This window comes from Plutella xylostella, chromosome 18 (assembly GCF_932276165.1).
Source record: "Plutella xylostella chromosome 18, ilPluXylo3.1, whole genome shotgun sequence".
Classification (NCBI taxonomy): Eukaryota; Metazoa; Arthropoda; class Insecta; order Lepidoptera; family Plutellidae; genus Plutella; species Plutella xylostella.
Window position 1 is genome coordinate 8334099 of NC_063998.1, and position 20695 is coordinate 8354793.

At 35.8% G+C, this 20695-nt stretch overlaps 1 protein-coding gene across 1 annotated transcript in view; it reads left to right on the top strand.

Annotated features, from left to right (window-relative positions):
- The first annotated feature begins 8407 nt into the window (after positions 1–8407).
- LOC105390498 (uncharacterized protein CG43867) overlaps positions 8408–20695 on the top strand; it is a 96484-nt gene continuing 84196 nt past the window's right edge. The window contains exon 1 of the mRNA XM_048627201.1: positions 8408–9064. Coding sequence (XP_048483158.1) covers positions 8954–9064 — 111 coding nt within the window. The 5' untranslated portion in view covers positions 8408–8953. The remainder of the gene's footprint in view (positions 9065–20695) is intronic.

Genomic DNA, 20695 nt, shown 5'->3' on the forward strand with positions numbered 1-20695 from the left:
ATAATTCAGCTATATTCGTTACCAATATTTGTGATTTTGTTTAAATGTGGAAACGAAAACCTATGGCTTTCAGAAGCCGACACCGGAAAGATCCATTATAATAATATTTTTTATTCTAGGAAAAATTTAATCAGAATAAAGGTAAATAGATAAAAAAAACTTCATCATGAGCTGAGGCTTTGAGCTCCTTTCTTCGGGAAATTAATTGTCCTTCTCTGCATAAGAAAACAATATTCGGATTAAGAAAGTTGCCAGACTGAAATAATTAGGGTTGAAAAAATACAGTCGAGAGTTATTTCCAGTTAAAACTTGCTCCGATGTTAGGAGCTTAGCTTCGGCACATTTGTAGGGTTCCGTACCTGAAAAGAAATACGAAAAGGAGACACTTTTTTTTGTTACAACTTCATTATTCATATTTTTACCAAATGGCAACATTTAATAAGTAGATACCTACTGCGTTTATTCATACTTGGCATAAAAGGTAAACCATCTTAGCGTGGTTTTTAATCAAAATATTATTAATACGAATAAACTACCTACACCTAAAATAAATATTTAACGGGGTAACATTCATACATTCATAGGTAATATACCCTAAAAAACAAAACCAAAATCGGTTCAGCCGTTTGGGAGCTACGGTACAACAGACAGATATACAAACATGTTGCATGGCAGTAAAACTAGAATTCCCTTGCCCAGTATACTTTACCTGAAGAAAAGTTTGAGAAGTTAGAAACTTTGTGCTTTAACATACAAAACCTTAATTGCAACACAAGTAAGGCTGCGCTTCAAACTTTACGTTTTTTACTTTACTTCGTATGGTGTCTTGTTTTCGTTTTAGCTGGCATTTTTTGTTAACACAGGACGATGGAAAATTTATTCACATATTTGGTTTTCTAAAATGATTATTGATTGCTGTAATGTGAACATTGATCAATACATAAAATGCTTTTATATACTTTACTATAATTATTTAGTGTGTCATTGAGATTTCCACGATAAATTTATCGACTTTAGTATACTTATTGAGTTAGAATACATTCAATTCATTCATAGCCTTCAATGAATACCTACGTCATTAATAATTCAACACAGTAATACAGTGTCAACCACCACACGCGTAGGTATCATTACACCTATTATTATTATATGAATAGATAAGCATTATTAAGTTCTTTATATGCACATAGTTTGGCGCCAGCCTAAGCTTATATTCGCTTCAAAAACTAGCCACGGGAATTATGGGATATATTTCTTTATAACGAGTTATCAAGATTATAAATCGTGATTGGTTTATCTATATGGTTTGGTGAGGATCATAAACGATATTGTTAGTAATTATATTAAGAATAAAAAATATACAAATTACTACATCGTGGTGGAAAGAAAGCATGCATGTAAAACTACTGAAATTTCCATGAAATTTTGTATGCAGTATTCTGCATACAAATTTTCCTGGACACACATTGTGTACGGGCTATTTTTTATCCTGGGAACCCCGAAGAAGGTGAAGAGAAGCTCGCGGGCAATTCCTAGTTCGAGATAAAGGTTTCTTCTAAATCAATGCACATATACATTATATTGTTGTATTGAGAAACCAGTCATTAACCTTCGAAGGCCGCCTACACAGCCTCGCACTGGGTCATGCGTTTTGTCTACTGCTTACTCTAATCTAATGCAACCTCCGTGCATAGTTTATTGTGCAACTATGACGTAATTTTATTCAAAGCCTGCTATTGCATTATTACGTCACCCACTCATTGACGCCCACTGCACCAAAGTTCACGTACACTGTGATAATGTCCTAAATCCGTGCTTGGTAAGAATTATAAGTATTTGAACAACAATCGATTCATTTTTCGTTGCCGACTATACCCAACGTATTGGTAACACCAAAAGCTGATGCCCTTTCAAACTTCTAGCATTCCGCCTAATACAACCATAAAAGTATATCTGATAAAAATGGTCTAAATAATTGACCTTGTCTGTCTGTCTGTACAATCCTTGACATTGTCACTTGTCATGCCTCAGTCATCTGAATGTTGTATGAACTTGAGTCACGAATGTCACAAACAATAGTTCGTTAAAAAAGTGTCACATTTCTATTTTCTTTTGTTTTGTGTATCTTTGTTGGTTTATTTTGTTTGCATGTCGTTAACCTTTCCGTAGCATTTTTCAAGTTTACTGTAATTTGAGGTAAGCATAATGGAAGGATTTCATGTGATATTGTAGTCAAAGTAAAGTCAAAGTTTCCTAATATAAATGTGAACTTTTATGATGTTGATGTGCCTTCGAATCGAAGACAAACTTACCCTTAGCTAGTTCTTACCCTTGGCGTTTTAAAGGACAACACAATGGCTATTGTCCAAAGTGGTATGTTTCCGCCACTGTGCCACATGCTACTACTAACGTACACGCTGGTTCATAGTAGCATTCACGACGCATGCAGAGGTCGTTGACTCTTGGCACAGGCTCACAGAAGTTGCGACAATGAGCTGCAATTATTTTGTATCTCTCTGTTATAATACTCGTATCAGAGTGACCTAGGTACGACTGTAAAAGTAAATAAATACTTTAATAAAATGGTGTTCAATCCCACCGCTTTTATATAACTCTTTGATTTACCAGATCAAATGGTGTAGCAAATTTGATGGCTATAGGTCTGACAATCAACAAAAGTATGATTTTTTTAAAACCATCTGAAATCTTTCTTTGCCATATAGGTATAACAACATAATAAAATCATTAGTTTACTTTTCTGTTCTGGTAAAGTTGTAATAAAGTTCGTATTTCCGAGCATCCAGCTTTAAACCTGTTAGCCTATATTTAATATTGTGCTCTCTGAATGCATGCAGCCTCCCAGTTATTCAATTTGTGAAACTGAATTTCAGCATTTAGGCACTTGCACTAGACGTGACAAGGCCACTTGATTTTTGAATAAACTTTTTCGTCCAGTTCCTCAAAGGATTCTGCTGCAAATTTATTACCGATTGGGTTAGCTGGAACAAAATGTATGATCACTTTATAAATGAAATGCAGAAAATTACAAAACAATCGTCTGTAAATTTGAAAGGAGAATTAATTAAAAGAATAATAATTTGCCAAGTTATTAATATGATCTATTTAAGTAAGTAGTACCTATAGATTTTATACTTAGAATTCCACCAACTGCAACTCCAAACCTAAACTTTTAACAAACACCAACGATCAAGACCGATCATAGTGGCATAGAATACAATTTTCAGATATGGATATTTTTCCTTGCGTTGTCAGGCAGTGTCGGCTGCAGAAAACTTTCATTTCACAAAGAAAAAGCCTTTGTTTGTACGAGATAATTGTATTTGTTTGAGGGGCCGAGCCGCTGACGTATTTGAATGGAAGGGCTACGATTTAAACGAGCTTGTTTCTCTTTGACTTGCTCCTCCGTGGATGCCTTCGGAAATATTGTTTCTTTGTTATTTCAATCCGTTTTCTCGTTATATTTGATGTAAAACTGGCATTCGGTGAACAAATATGAACGCTAACGGAAAGTTCAACGTATTCAGGCTCCATAAATAACCTAGATAGGTGTACTCAGTGTGGTCTGGAAATATGTAATGAAAAGAATGCATTCTAAATACAAACATTTTCATACCAAACAAAGACAAAAGCGCAGATCTGGGAACCGAGTAATTAAGCTTTGTGAAGCTTTTAAGCTTAACTTCCTGGCTTAGCTTAAAGTTATAGCGTGACAACTTCCAAGTTTTTGTTGGAGCTACGAAATTACGGATTTACGTACATGATGCCTTAATTAAGTACTTCAACTTGAAACAGTTAGTTAACAAAACAGTACCAAATGTGAATTCAATTATAAATTTAAACCACTGCTAATTTGTAGGTACTTATATGTTTATGTACGTACTGCTATAGATGCATCAGTTTGTTCAATTAGAGCTAACCAGGTACGGTCATAAAAGATAACTGAAAGGACATACTGTCTAAGTACCTATCTCAGACGACCAGATAGTGCATTGGTACCTTTATGAAAACCTTTTTCTAATAACAGACCCGATATCAAATTGGTCTTCTAGTACCGACACGCCGTACAAGGCACACAGCCTTATTTCACATACCATTCCACCGTACTAACTACGGCCAAAATTCTACACTGACACGCATAGTAAAAACTTATAATAAAAAATACAGCCATATCGACCCTTTTTGTAACACTAGAAACTCATTTAAAAAGGCTATTCGAAGGAGTAATTAAATTTAAATTTATATAAAACCGATCCTCGCTCCAATATTTTAAATTTATTATTATTCAATCTGTGGTGGTCCCACAAAACGCAACTCTTTGGAATCTGTCTTCCTTCTCTCCAGCTTAGTGGTATACCTACTCTCAATAGGTAGGTATACTGAACCCAAGACTTTAATTTTTATTTTTTGTTATGATGAATGCATCATAATTATCGTCGCAGGGCTAGGCTACTCACCTACACTGTATTTTGTTACTTATTATATTTTGTACCGTACTTACCATGAACAATATAATTTTGTAGGTACGTATACTTGTGCAAGTACATGCATAAGTAAATCAACGACTAATAACTGGTATAGATATCTTGACTCTGTCGGTGTCTCAATACACAAATATACATACCTACCTACTAACCGGTTCTGATACCTGCATCTACGCATACGCGCATCTAAGCTTAGTGGTAGGTACTCACAAAATAATTTATTCCCTAGTTCCCTACCGATCCCAAGACTGGACTCGAACTTGTCGCAGGGCTAAGACACACAGACACACATGACTGCCTGCAGTATACTGCCGCACTAACCTTACGATGGGTGGTATACTATTAATACTTAAATCACGTATCAGTATTTAGCACACACTCGTAAAAGGATGTCGCACGTCAACCTTCTTATTGTATTTTACATTTTTAAAAAACCGAAAGTTAAATCAGTAACTTAGCTAAGTATATACATAGTACTGAATATTTATTTTATCCTGTTCTTTGTTAAAAGACTTCTTTTTTTTTTGTTACAGACAAATTAGGAACATAATTTTATATCAGCATATACCTACTTTGCTTACTTACCTTAATACTAATTATTTTTGTTTTGTTTTTTTTTTCTTTGTGTCTAAAAAGTGTAAACTTCACGTTAGCTTGCTAAATTTTTATATTGAGTTCTACGAAGAAACCTATTATTGGCCTTACTTATAAATTATTACCACTTAAGTCATTGTAATAGTTACGCTGTTGGTTTCTCAATAAATAAATAAATAAATAAATAGATTTTGTCAATTACTCTCTGATCATTTACTTATTTCAATTGAAGTTCCTTCACTGTAAATGGTTAGTTCTGTATAAGTTTATTATAAGATTTATAGTCATTGCTAACGTTTTAAGTGTTTGTTAGATCTCGATAAAACAAGGTCGTTTGTGACGTTGTAACTAGTTTAATAGAGTTTTAAACCAGGTTTTATAGTCACGGCAAATAAATGCCTTAGTTGTAAATTCGGAAGTACCTACAAAATTTTTCAGTTACGTTATTTTTTGCTTTCAGCTATTATATTATGCTTTAGAGTCCTAGTTCTAGAACCTCTTACTGTACCTTTGGATTACAGTCGAAAGAATTTTCATGAACTGATAATAACGTAATGAAACATATTTGTTTTATTTGTTGAGTCAAGTAAGAATATTAAATATGTGCTTATTATTGTGAAAAGCTGAAAATTGTTGATGCGAAGCCTCTTACGAAAGAAAACCCAAAATAATTAACCAGCCGCCTGAAAAGTGCATAAACCTCATCAGCTTAGCATAAAACAATTATTCTTCCTCCTCGCCTCCATAGAAGCACATAAAAGTTTAATCTCTCCCGTGTTAATCTGTGTACACGGGTGTAGTTCACAGAGTGAGCTAATGAAGCTGCTGCAGATTATGCAGCTAATTTCTGATGCTAATAATAAGCTGGAGCCGACGTCAGCTAGCATGCGAGACCTCGACTTGAGCTCGTTTTTGTATGGCGTTGATTTATTTGAGTAGAGTCGCTGTTTGCGCGCACAAACCCGGGATTTGAGAAGAGGAATTCATGGTTCAAGGTTCAAGTGTCATCATGTCTTCATGTTGGTTGGTATTGCTGACACATACGCTGATAGACATAGACCTCTCTTAAGCACCACCACACTATCATCGGCTTTCCACATTTACTTACTATCTGATACCTGCGGCAGCTTCACGGGTCTGTCATCGTCGTCGATAAACTCGTTTAATGCGCGTGCTACCAATCAATTATATCGAGTTGCGATATAGTGACGTTTATTTACGTCGATAAAGAACCCGTGTAGCGGCAGCTGTTAAATTAAAGTCGTCGATCTAGAAAGGGCATCGTATGAGTAATGTTATCGGTGTTCGTGGTCTCAGGAAACACAATCGATTTTTCAGAAACAACATCAGTCTATATTTGCTTCTATGCTATAAAAATGCCTTGCACCGTGATCACTATGCACGCACTAGTATCCTAACTCATCAATTTCATGAATGGAGCCATCGATCGCCTTTCTTCAGGCGAGCTCACTGAATATGCATCGGCACACGTAGCCTATCTGTGTTTGTGCAGAACCTTACTGAGTTCACAGAGCCCTAGATACAGCATGAGTTTATATAAAACAATGTGATGCCTGTCAGTTTATCTTGTTTTTTACACTCTCCACTTTTTTTTTAACCTGCAGGTTGAATTTTAGCAAAGGTAGAAAATGCATTTAGCATTAAGTTCACTATGTTTTACATCAGTAATTTTGTAAACTGAAGTATTCATAAATAGATGTGTTCTTATCTTTTGCATGAAAAATAAAATAAATACCAGGCCAGAGAAAACAAGCGCTGTTGGTTCATAAAAATAAATAGGTAGGCGCATTAACTTAAATTTACTTCTACCGATTTACACTGAACTTCTACCTATATGATAAATCTTAACTAATATTATAAATGCGAAAGTAACTGTGTCTGTCTGTCTGTCTGTCTGTTACTCTTTCACGCCAAAACTACTGAACGGATTTGAATGAAATTTGGTATACATATGGTATAGACGGGTACACTACATAAATCCGAATTACTTTTTTACGAATATGAAAATAACGATTTTTAAAATTACGAATTTCATAATTCCGAATAATTCACAATCCCGAATTTTAAGTTTCCGAATAACGAAAATCACGAATAGTTAATAAACGAAATTTCAAACAACATATTTATTAAAATGACGAAAGTCAATTTTCCGAATATTATTATTTCGATGTTTTAAAAGTACGACTTTTTATTATATAGAATTGTTAAAATTACGAATCCCGAAGTTTTAGTATTCCGAAAATGCAAATTCCTGAATGTATCTTAGTTAACAAGAAATAGTTATTTAGAATTGTGTGTTTATTAACAGCATAATCCGTATACAATTTAACAATATTTTTTAAGCTATATTATGTGAAACGCTCCGCTCCGCTTCGCTGCGCTCCGCTTTGTTTTTCGATATCTATGTGCACCTAACACGCTCCTCCTTGCTTTGCTCGTCGTCGCACCTATCTTTAGATTTAGGTCCTAAGGTTTTTAAGATTTAACACCGTAAAAATCCGAGAAATTTTATTGCTTTGTTGTGTTACTTAACAACAAATACTACAAATAGTTCTCTATTTACAATATTTTTACTCTATATTTGAAACGCTCCGCTCCGCTTCGCTGCGCTCCGCTTTGTTTTTCAATATCTATGTGCACCTAACATGCTCCTCCTCGCTTTGCTCGTCGTCGCACCTATCTTTAGGTTTAGGTCCTAAGGTTTTTAAGGTGAAACACCATAAAATTCCGAGCAATTGTTTTGCTCTATATTTGAAACGCTCCGCTCCGCTTCGCTGCGCTCCGCTTTGTTTTTCGATATCTATGTGCACCTAACACGCTCCTCCTCGCTTTGCTCGTCGTCGCACCTATCTTTAGGTTTTGGGTCTAAGGTTTTTAAGACGTTTATGCTTTTTTTTTGTCAAAATCACGAATTATCACATTTTCGATCGGGATTTGAATTTTTCGTGATTATAATAAATCGGTATTTTATTTTTCGTATGCTTAAGTAATCGTATTTTTTAACGTTCGTGCATTTGACAATCGTAATAACAAATCTTCGTGATTATAATATTCGAAATTATAATTTACGTGATTTTTAGAATTCGGCATTTAAAAAAATCGGTATTGCAATATTTCGTAAATTACATATTCGGTGTTTTCAAATTCGGAAAAAAGTTTTTCGGAATATTTGGGTGTTCCCGGTATAGACCCTGGGAAAGAACATAGGGTACTTTTTATCCCGGAATTCCCACGGGAAAACTTTTTAAGGCGAAGCGAAGCGCGCGGGAACAGCTAGTACTTTATAATAGCTGAACCCAAATCCACCGAACCGGAAAAGCCACTCATAATTATTTCCACAATTATGCGTAGTCACACTTCAATCTATCTCCTTGTTTGTACAGATCGCCCTCCTGTTGACTGTACCGCCCTTACCCGACTGTATCCGTCTGATTGCGATACATATTTACATTTCCAGTTAATGTGTCCGTCAGAGTAGAAGCTAACGTTTGGTTTTAGTGCATTTTTAATTGATTTGCATTGTTTGGTTAAGTATGCGGCTATTTTCTTACCAGTGTATGTGTTCATTTCATTTTCGTTTTAAATAATTATTGTTCGATCTTTTTCATCCTATAGGAACAACACCTAGTCAAGTTTCCAAATACCAATACCTACATAAGTACCAGTAACTCTAGTCATCATAACGACTACAACAAAAACAGTGCATTCAAAAGTGAGTGTTTGCAAATCGAATCGAAACAAAAACAATGACCAATTACGCATTCTAAATTTGAATTTTAAAAAGTGCGCGGTGTGGTCTAGTTAAGGCGAAGTCACATGTTGTGCGTTGACGGCGGATGGTGGGGTGCGGCTCACCTATGACGAATAACAACAACGGAGTGAACGGCGAGGGCGCGGCCGGAGAGCCCGGGGTCGACATGGATTCGCTCGAGGAGATGCTCAGAAAGGTAAGCTGCAGTGTTTGATCTATGTTCTTCTGTAGCTACATAGCACAGAGCATTTTAATTACAAAGTTAAGTGTAATGTTACTTAAATTCTGGTACAGTATCAGACTTCGGGCAAAGCCAAAGAGATACTTTTTCAAATTCTAATGTGTATATTTATTAGTGTGTAAAGTTTGACATAAATTTTAGGTTTTAGCGTTGTAGATATATCAATAAGCTCATTATTAGTCACAAATAATTTTTATTTATATCACAAACACAAGCATACAGAGTCAATTATTTTGAATATTTCACCTGAAATAGAAGTTCAGGTGTTCAGATGTCATCAGGCCCAACCCGCCACCGCAAACCATCATCAATAAACTCCCGTCAACACGCGTACCTGCTGCGTCGAATTAATTAATTTCGATGAATAATTTACCTTCCCCTTAAATTCTATTTTGCTGGAGTGATTCATCTGTTTGTTTTACCCTTATGAGAATGAAAGGGTGTGAGATATTACCTTTAAATCTTTGTAATTAATTTCATTTTTATATTATTTTTAATTTAATCTTTGTTGTCCCAGTATAATATTAGGTACTTAGCTCTTTTCTCTTGTACACCATTAATATATACTTTTTTTCCGAGATTAGCGATTTTAATATGGTGGCAGTATCTTGTTGATAAACGTTTTTGTTGAGTAAAATATAGCTAATAGGTACCTATTTAATTTTTTCGGATTATTCCATCTCATGATGTGCCTGCCCAGCAGCTTTAGGTCACAACAGGTGAAATTCGAGCGCAAATTACCAAACCAATTGCTTATTAAAAACAATATTGTTTATGATAAGGATTAATTGAATGAAACTCGTTATTGAACGAGCAATGAATGTAAATATTGAAACAGTTAATTTGCGTAACAAACATTGTATAAACTGCAGTAAAGGGTCCAATGAATGAGTTAAATGTTTAGCTTAGTTAGTATTTTAATAGGAAATAATAGGAAACATATCAAGTACTTACATAACAATAAGCAAACCATAAGGGCCATTGGCCACCCATTGGTACTCCATGCTTTTTAAAAAAGTGGCCAAATTACAACCACCCGCCTCCAAATCGCCAATTAACACAAATAAACCGTTGCGTACGTTTTTAAACGCGTTTTCACCGTTTGCTCGATCCAATATTCAACGTTGGCCACAACGGTCCGACAGTTGGCTGTTTGCAGTGTTTACCTTTGCCTCCGTATTCACGGGCCGAGTCGAGCCACGTCAGCAGAAGGACCAGGGACAGAGTATTCACTAGGATAGTGGATACAAGAGGCGAAGAGTTCATACAAGACGATACCCATCGGCTTCCGTTTTGGATTGACTGGTTTAATATTTAATACCTATGCACTTCACGATATTTATAAGAAAAGTATATTTTTTTCCACCGGCTTTCAGTCGTCAGACAAACCGATGTTGATACAATATTCATAAGTACCTACCATGTTTATAAGAAATAAAACGATCCGTCTTGAAACTATTTTCTTTAGAAACCGTTCAATATGAGCACTGTTACTAATAACGTCAATTAGTTCTTACTAAGTGTTTTACCCTATTAACACTTCGTTAGTTTTTACTCTCACTTCAGGCAAAACCTGTATCGTCTTATTGTTATGTAAATATTACTTTCACAGTAACTACCTACGTCTAGTTTAATAACTACTGACAATATAACCTTTTAGATATTTTTATGTCTAGTATTGCAATTGAAATTCCGTAATTCAATGAAAATTCCCATTATTTTGCGTCCGTAGTGAGCTTAAAGTCTACGGAAAATCAGTTTATCCACGGTTCCAAAACCAAACCCTCGTATTCGTGACACAGCTGTAAACCAGCGTTATGACCTTGTCTACAGCACATGCTGAGCTGGTGCCTTTTTGAGGCTCTGGACAGCAACCGGTTGCCTTATTGTTTATTTTGTATTGTATTACTTTCTGCATTGTTGTTGTTGTTGTTGTCAGTGTGTCAAATAAATGTTTTTTCTTCCTTTGATCAGTTGCCTCATAATTTGAAGCTCCTAAAAAGTAAACCATACCCACTGTATTGTAGTCTACTCCACGGGTCCAAAACAACATTTGTATTAAAAGTTGGTACCGCGGCCCCGTAGGAGTAACTCAACTCGCTTTATTATTTATTGCTCGCTATAATAAGTTCCCCCCCCCCCTCCCCTTAAACCCCCCAGAAGTTTATTTGTTTTGCAAACTCGTTGCGTGAACAGATTCGGCCTAAATTTTATAACTTGATAATTTATTCATCTGAAAGTCGGAAACCTTTCGCGGACTCTCCTTTTCTATAATTTTATAACTAGTTCAAACGATAGTTTTTCAGGTTTTATAGAGTAATTAATTACTATTAAATGTTTACTGAAGATTCGACCCTGAAAAGCCCTTGAAAATTTAATTTAAATGTTTTTTCAGGATCACTGTAAGATATGGTTTTTGAAACATGATCTGAATATTCTTTTAAGGAAAATTGTTTATTGAATTGCTCTGTTGATTTGTATCCGATATTTATATCGATACTCATTCAATAAAGTGAAACTACTAAATATAATTTATCAAACGTTTTTCTATGAACTTACAGCCGTGGCAATTGGCAACGTAGGTAACTGAAATTCATCTAAGTAGGAATTTAATTAATCTTATTTAAACACCTCTGCGAACAAGTTAACGTTTCCAGCACTTTATGTCACTTTTACGTCACGCTCCGTTTCACGACAATAAATGCAGTTCGTAATTCCCCCGCTACGAGGCGCCACTGAACAATGAAAAGGAACGTTACACAATTCCTTTTTCGAATTTTTATCGTCGACGCCATTGTCGCAACATCAAAGGGAGTTTAATAAAATGGCTGCCTCGGGCCGTCACGACGTTTGAGCTTTTATGTATTAATTCCAAATGTGGGTAAAAATGTACTTTACGTTTTCCTGTTAGAATTATTCCGTTACTTCGGATCAAACGATGAATTAGCTATGTCGTCGTCTTTATACATCCACATAACCTAGTTAAATATTATATATATACCTTCATATTTTTATATTATACTAATGTAAGTTAGAAAAAAAATGCAGTGACATTGAATTAAGTAGGTTTTCTATTTTTCTTTTTAGCTTCAAGTGTTCTTACCTGTTAAGCACAGACCTCAGCAATTCCGTTGAGAAATTGCCGTTGTGATACATGCATATGCAAGTGTCGGAGCCAATATTTGTCGGACAAATCCATTTTGCACTTAACCCCTCGTGCGCTACAAGCAAACATTATCAGACGGTACAAATCCTTCAGGGTTTCCCTGACTTTGCGAACCACGAGACTATGAGAGCATACCGTCTTACAAGGCAAATTTCATGTTCTATGTACTATTATAGTTAGTTATATTAGTTATTGATTTAGTTACTCTCTAGAAAGAATATAGATTCGTAAATACGAAAGTATGAAAAAAGTAATTGGAACCCAAAATATTTATAATTAGGATTCATTATTATAAGAAGGTACTAGGTACTAGGTACGGAATAATCCTCATTTCATTTCATGACACAAAAGAAAATTCTATCTACAGGCAGCAAAACAATGATCGTCTCCCCGGGAATTCCCGCGCACCTTGAATCTACTTAAATTAAATTCCCATAAAACATTAAAGCCAGTTGCAACTATTCGTTCTCCGGCCGTGAACGTCTTAATCCGAGTCTTTCTCGTGCTAAATTACTCGCTGTAAGCCAGCAATCAGAGGCGTGCTTGTTACAAGCAGCCGAGTGAAATATTACTGGAATATCCCCCCACTTTACTCGTTCACTATTGTCGAGCGGTGCAAAAGCGTTTATAATGCATGTAGGTAGTAGTGGTAGTACCCATAAAATAAAGTAAAATAACGGTATTTTATTATACCTTATGTTATGAATTTATGATATTAATTAACGACAATACGTTCACGTACACGTAGGGTGTAACAATCACGTACCTAAAGCGTTATACTAACTATAGGCAAAACATTCGTATAATAATTCATTGGAATAAAAAATTCTGCAACAACTTTTTGCACCACATTGTATACTTTGTATAACCTACAACAATAATTTAACTCTGTTTTTTTTTGTACTTATTCAACGGATAAGGTTAAGCTACCACTTACTACCTTAAAAATCGGCACATATATGTACCTACCTATAGGTATATGGAACGGCAGGTGGAACTTATTCATTGCTCTCGGGTTTTATTATTGGTGAGTAGTTAATGACTTGGACCAGATGCGCCTCAGGCTGGGAGCGCCCCGGGAGTAAGTACAATGCTACGAATCACCCGATTTATATGTTTCACCTTCAACGAAATTGTAAAATTTAAGCGAAATACTCTATTGCGCTAACTGATGGAACCACTTGTGAGATTTGTTTTAAAATAGCAATTTAGTGTTTCAAGCGACGGATTCTTAACTTAAGTTTGAAAAACTTTAATCCCGCAGAACGTGATGATTTCAAATAGATTTTAAAAATAACAAAAAAATATTACCGTTTTTGACACCCCTCCCGCATTGCAGTTATATAGCAATATACGGCAGGGGGTGGGGATAAAACGTGGTATAAAATGCGAACCGCGCGCGTATTGCGATTAGGTGTGGGTCGTTACGTGATTTTCACGAAACGTAACGTAACCGGTGACATCGAAGTCGTCACTAGCTCTTATAACTAGCTATTTTTGTAACTAGCTATTTCTTCAACCGGTGATTTTAGATACAAGTAATTTTACCGAAGTATCACTATAATGACACGAAAATATTGCATTGACTACGTTACTTATTCCAAACTGGTGTTCGTCAAAGTAGTTTTGTAACTATACAGTTAGGTACATACAAAATATTTTGGTGGATAAATGGTAATTTAAATCTGTAAATATCTCGGCAATCGTAAGGTGTTTTGGGGAGTTGTTTAGGGGGAGTTGTTTTAGGTATGTTTTCGTATGAGAGCAGAAGTATATTTTTGTGGAAATTTAAATCTGTAAATATCTCGGCAATCGTAAGGTGTTTTGGGGAGTGGTTTAGGGGGAGTTGTTTTAGGTATGTTTTTGTATGAGGGCACAGGTATATTTTTGTGAAGAATAAAATTCTGTTAGGTAGTTAAATTATAACTAGTTTACAAAAGTCACTAGGTTGTCGTATTGTAAATAGTGACGTGAAATAAAGCCCATACCTAGTTTACAAAAATCACTTGATTACAAAAGTCACTGGTAGTTTGTCGTATAACGTATTGTTAATAGTGACAGTGAAATAACGCCCATGTCCAGTTTACAAAAATCACTTGGTCACAAAAATCACTATAGGTTACAAAAATCACTAGGTTACAAAAATCACTAGCTTGTCGTATATCTAGAAACTGGTTATTCGGTTACATGTCCCGTAGCCAGTTATTGTAAATAGTGACGTTAAATAACGCCCATACCTAATTGCGATTAATGTGTGATCGGCACGCGATGGTGCAGTTAGCCGCGGCCGAGTGTGAATACGAATAATGGATCAGACCGGCTGCCTTGTAGATTAGTTTTACCATTTACACGTAGGTATATTATATATGTGTTTCAAAGAGTGGGCCGGTGTAAAAACCGTGGAAGAAATATTTAAACTAGCCAAGAATAGAGAGCGCTGCAAAGAGCTGACCTCCAATGGTGGAGAGGCACTACAGGAAGAAGAAGATATGTGTAGGCATTATGTTTTATTATTGTAGGCCAATGTATTAAACCATAATCAACAAGCGTCAAACTGAACCGAATGGAGGAAGAAGCAAGCCCTACGTCCCTGATTAGGAAAAGAGCATTAATGATCATGAGATTTATTTTTAAATATTTATATCGTTACCTGATAGTTTTATTGATATTATTGATATTATGTCTGTGAATTTCTAGGAGAGTAAGAAGAAACCTAACAAAAACAAATAAGTACCTACCTACTCGCCTAAACTATTCCTTGCCTAAAGACGGTCGAGATAAACCGATCGGATTTCGTTTGGAAATCTAAGTCGGGCCTCTCTTTAGCCTATAAACCTCTTGAACTATCGATCTGACATACGGCTCTGTCTAATATCGTATCGACGACCCCACTTGAAAGGTTAAGATACTTAGGGTGGATTCGTCCAAAATTTACGTTACACGAGAATAACTATACCGGAATAAAATTTATACGCGAGTAAATATCTGGGATAAGTGCATTTGCATTCTACCAAGTTATACCATGATTAATTGAATGAACGAGGAACGAAACTGTAATGCAACTAAAATAAAAATAGCTGCGTTTCAAAGCATGCAATAGAAATGACATGCCAACTTAGTTTGAATGGATTATAATAGGATAAAATTGTGTATGTTTTAATATTTTATTCGCTGTTGTTATTCTGAGAATTTGCCTTTTAACGTACTTTTTTTAATGTTTTGACAGATGTGTTTACATGTCATTATGACGGCTTTCTAATCAGCTGATGTGCTGCCGCCATTACAAAATTACTCTCGGATAAGCTCGTTACACGGTCAATTTTGGCGGTATAACATTTTATTCTTGGGATAAGCTACTTATCTTGGTTTCAGGTTTGGTAGAATGCAAAATCTGCTTACTCGCGAGTAACTAGCAGTTTACTCGTGAGTAAAAAGTTACTCGTCGTTGGTCGAATCCGCCCTTAGCAGGGTAAAAGCTGCAGAAGAGGGAAAACGTTTTGTGAAAATTATGTAATTTCAACTATCGAGAATCAGTATTATTTACTACCTAGATTTAGTTTTTTTTTACCAGCTTCCACGTTTTACAGCGTCACATGTTGGGCGCCAAACCAAATATTTGAATTCACAGCTCGTTCTATTATTCATCACAATTATCATTTTTTTTCTCTTTACACACATAAATTAATACTCATCGTAAATTTCTAAGGTTAGCATAAATCTCAGGAATGAATTTCCACCCTAAATTTCAGCCAATTATCAATTTAGGCCACAAACAAAATGTTTATTTATATGTCTTGTTAACCCTAACCGTGTGCAAGCACAGCTGCACCCGCCCGGGGCTTGAACCGGTTCAATCCGGCTTCTAACCGGATGAACCGGGCCGGTTATCTGAACCGGGTCGCGCCGTGTCTGGCATATCATTAGCCGATACACCTGCTGGCGGATTAAACGACGCTCTCCACGATATTTGTACAGGTGACGAGGGATTACGGCGGTGGCGCTAGTGTGCTTTGTTGTTTATTTTTGACGTCTTCCTCCGATTATACTTGACTAGACTGTAGTATAGGTAGAAGTAAAAACATTCATAGGAAACACTAGAGCTGGACTAGGTTTTGTCACCGTGGGTTAGAAATTATGATTTGTAGCAGGCACTGATTTGTCAATGGTGTGTTGAATTGATAGGTCCGCGGGTTATATAGATACGTGAGTACACATATTTAACAGGTAAATATTGATACCTACGACACTTGATTATCGAGATAGCTAAGAAAGAACCATTGCGATCATAATTATTTGACATTTGTCACCATTTCAGCATTCGAACCTGCTAGTACCGCCTTTCTCCACGACTGACATCAATGTCGCCGTACTACATCTATGAACAGAAGCTACGTATCTTACCTTTGTATATGTCTGTTAGAAATTATTATGCATGTGGCACTGTTAGCTTCAAATACCTTCAACCTGGCGCTGGAGGGGTTAACGGAATATTTGGATTTTAATATTAATGACGTTGGTGTGTAATACATTTGCGCAGTGAAGATTAATTTCGCTAGTGGCGGATCGGGGAGTGAGTATAGTGTATTAAATTTTATCAGTATTATCTAGGCCCCCGAACAAACTCATCTGATACCAAATATACGACTATGTATAACCCATGCTAATGTCTTAGATAAGTTGTTGAGTGGTTATTATGTTATGCATAGTAATAAAATATATTATATAAAAATAGATAAAGGAAATTCGACTTTTTTATATACCTAACATAAAAAAAATAGAATTTCGTTTACATACAAAAACCCTACTTTTATTACGAGTACATACAAAATAATAAACTTTTTGACTACCAAAACATTTTCACTTTCTCCTAAGAAAATGAGATGTAAATTTTGGCAGCAAAATTACTTGCAATTTAGCTTTTACCTACTCATCATCATCGTATAAAGCTGGCTAAGGAAATTCATCAAAAAAATAGCGTGATAAATGAGAAAAACAAGGCTTAGAACGCAAATTACTCAGTGAATTTTAAAATTTTGCAAGTAAGATATCACCTGTTCGTGTCAGCCTCCCTTCATTGGGGGTCAGTGACCTCATGATAATGAATGAGGTACCGGATTATAGTTAAGATACCTAAGCCGTGGGTATTGGATAATTTTATTTATTTAAAGAAAATTATCCAATAATATATAATCTCAGTTTTTAATATAGGTATACATTTTTAAAGAGACATTACCTAATTGTGTTGCCAGAATCAATTTAGGAATAGTTGACCTAGGTATACGTTTGAAAATTCTGTAAAAAAATCAGTACTACTATAAAAAAATTAAACGTGTTTAGCGCCGCCGCCGTAAAATACCTTCTGCAGGTTTCAAATACCGTGTTTAAACTTTGCTGTGGTAGTCATAGTAAATTTTTAAGTCATCTTAACCTTTCCACATTCTTTTTATCACCATGATCGCTGAACGGCTCTATCTAAAACATTAAACTGTTTCGCAAGAATTAAAAGAAATTAGAAACAAAGAAATCACTTACTAAAAGAAACTCATCAAACCCCATAACTCCTCCACTCTTCTGCTGCACGGCACGGGTCTCCTTTCAATAAAGGAAAAGCTTTAGGCCTAGTCCATCACGCTGGCCTAGTGCGGGTTGGTGGACCCCAACACAAGCAAGCTTGTGCTGAGAGAGTTGTCGGAAATAAAACTACTTAACACGAATTTTCATACGAAACTCATAAGCTGCGAATAGCAACTACATCCAAAATCTTATCATGGCCATCGTATTCCGCAAATACTCCCAGTCTGCCTGCAAACATTTCTGTTTTATTCTTAATCTAGCCGAGAGTGTGAGCCAGTCCCAAGACTCCCAAGTGCAGATAATATTCATAATCGCGTACTCAAATGTATTCGTAGATTCGAGAATATAACCTGGCGAGTAGTAATATTATCAACGTGAACAAAGCTAGTACATAGTATCTTAGATAATACCTACTTGCACTTACAAAACCAGCTAGATTTAATAATAACGTGCTGGCCGAATTTCGTTTTATTTTCCTTTTTTGAATTTGACTATTTCATCACTCTCAGGACTCTCAGACTGCTTTATATAGCCATAAAATGCTAGTAGAATAATGAGCACGTATCTAAGTTAAATAAACTATCATAGTGTACACAACCGATCTGCATTATTTTGCATAATATTTTTTTTGCTAGTGGAAAAAAAACATAATTCTTCATAATATGGATATGTCATTTTTTCACAATCGTTTCAGTACCGCGGTTACCTCCAGAATATTGTCCGGTTAATAGTATTCCGCTCACGGCTAACGACAACCGGAAAAATCCGGTTAAGGTGTAAAAGATAACCAGGTTAATCTCACTGTGGCCGCCTGTGAGTTATGAACCTCTTTGTTATATCCGGTTTATGTAATGGCGGGGATTACTTCAAAATATCTTCTTCTTCAGCCTATAGAAGTCCAGTTCTTCTTCGATATGAAGCAGTCCGCTGCTCGACGTAGAACACCCCCAAAGCATGCCACTGGAAGCCATCTAAAGCTTTCTACATCCAGTTTTTTAAAAATATGGTGGGCCAAAAATATATATATTTTTAATATAGTTATCAATCTCAAGCGTAAGTTGTCGAACTTAGAAAGTCTTCTTTTAAAATAGTACGCCATGCACTAACAAAACACTTTACACATTATTGTAGTGAATTCTCAACAACATATTATTATGAACCAACAAGTCAAAGAGTATCCTTTGAAGTATGTAACACGCAAATGGAATAAAAGTAACGAGGTAAAAATAACGCTTACAATTTCCTTTGTGTTCCGACAAAAAAAAACAAGATTTAAAGATTCCACCCTCCCTGTTTGATACATGATTTGAGCATCTTCAGTTTAATGCATAATGTATGAAATTGTACAGAAACAGCCGATTTCTCAAATGATTTTAATAAAATTCACTTTAGAACAGTACAGTCATTTGATTTTTGTGGAATAACATAACCAAGCATGACTAACTTACACACATGGATAGTTACCATTCTTATGATTAACATTGAAAATTATGAAATAACTTAGTAGTACGTAGTAGTAGTAGTTCTACATAACCTCGTCGAGTTTCGACTCATTAGGTTCGGCTTGACGAGTACCTACCTGCTGTAGCCGTAGTCAATCTGTCATCAAACATACAAAAAAATATCAACTATAGTTACATACCAACCACGTTAATTAGAGTTAGCCGTGAAATCATAGGATCATCCGTGGAATCATTTATCACTTATCTATCACCTTATCAGCCATAATAACATATCCAATGTTGATACGCACAGTTCATTGCCCTCTAGCGTTTATACATATTATACTGTACAGATACATGAAGCTAGTAACTCAAAACGGAGATTGTTCCGGAAATTGTGCACTAGACGTGATGTGTGCCCACTGTGGAACTAATTAGGTGTTATACGTGCGCCAGCAGGGAACTAGGAAACTGTTTATAATCACTTTTAACTGCACCTATAGAGCCGCTAATTGTATTGGGATTCATTGTCATGTAGGAACCAAAGCTATGTACCAAAGAAAGTGCTATATGTTTATATTATTTATTGTAACGTTTTGGGTTTTTGTGTAATATATGTTATGTTACAATGTGTGTACAGATCATATCTATGCCGCATATGAAAACGCATAAAACGCACCACAACCGTTTATGTGCCTAATATAAGGCTGGATTATCGCTTATAAATATGTAGGTAGGTACATCTAAACCTAACCACAAATATCTCTGTCAGTGTCATTCCATAACTTGTGATAAATTATACCTTACTAGCTGTGACTCCGTTGGAACGACAAGGTTCATCAGTCATTTATTTCGTCAAATAATTACATTGTCTTTGCTTGCCTCCCCTGCCACCCCGCGCCCCTCGCCGCCCCTCATCACCCCTTCATTATGAAGCCATTAACCATTTATGAGGCATCGGAATTCGCGCAGAGATGAGTGATTGTAGAGCGATATTTGCTTCTCTGAGCACACTATCTCTATAATCCAACCAACGTTAAAAACACCCGAAATTCAACACTAAAAGTCGCATAACTTGTGAACGGCTAAGCCGTTTTGGATAAATTTAGGTAAGCACACTTGGGGTAACATTAACCATGACACAAAAATAACGAAAATCGAGAGGAGTTCAAATCGAGATCGTTGGGAGTTAAGCTACCACAAACGGATACACAGATATGCAGACACATTAACTTACAAAATCCCTTCATTTTCGTTGCCGGGGTTTAAATATATTATTTTGGTTTGAGTCTCCAGATGAGGATACCGATTAATCTAAGTGTCGGTGCCAAAAACTAGAATAGGGGTTTTCACCATAGCATGGCTATAACAAGATTTGCCAGTCAGATTAGCTTACGGCTCCTC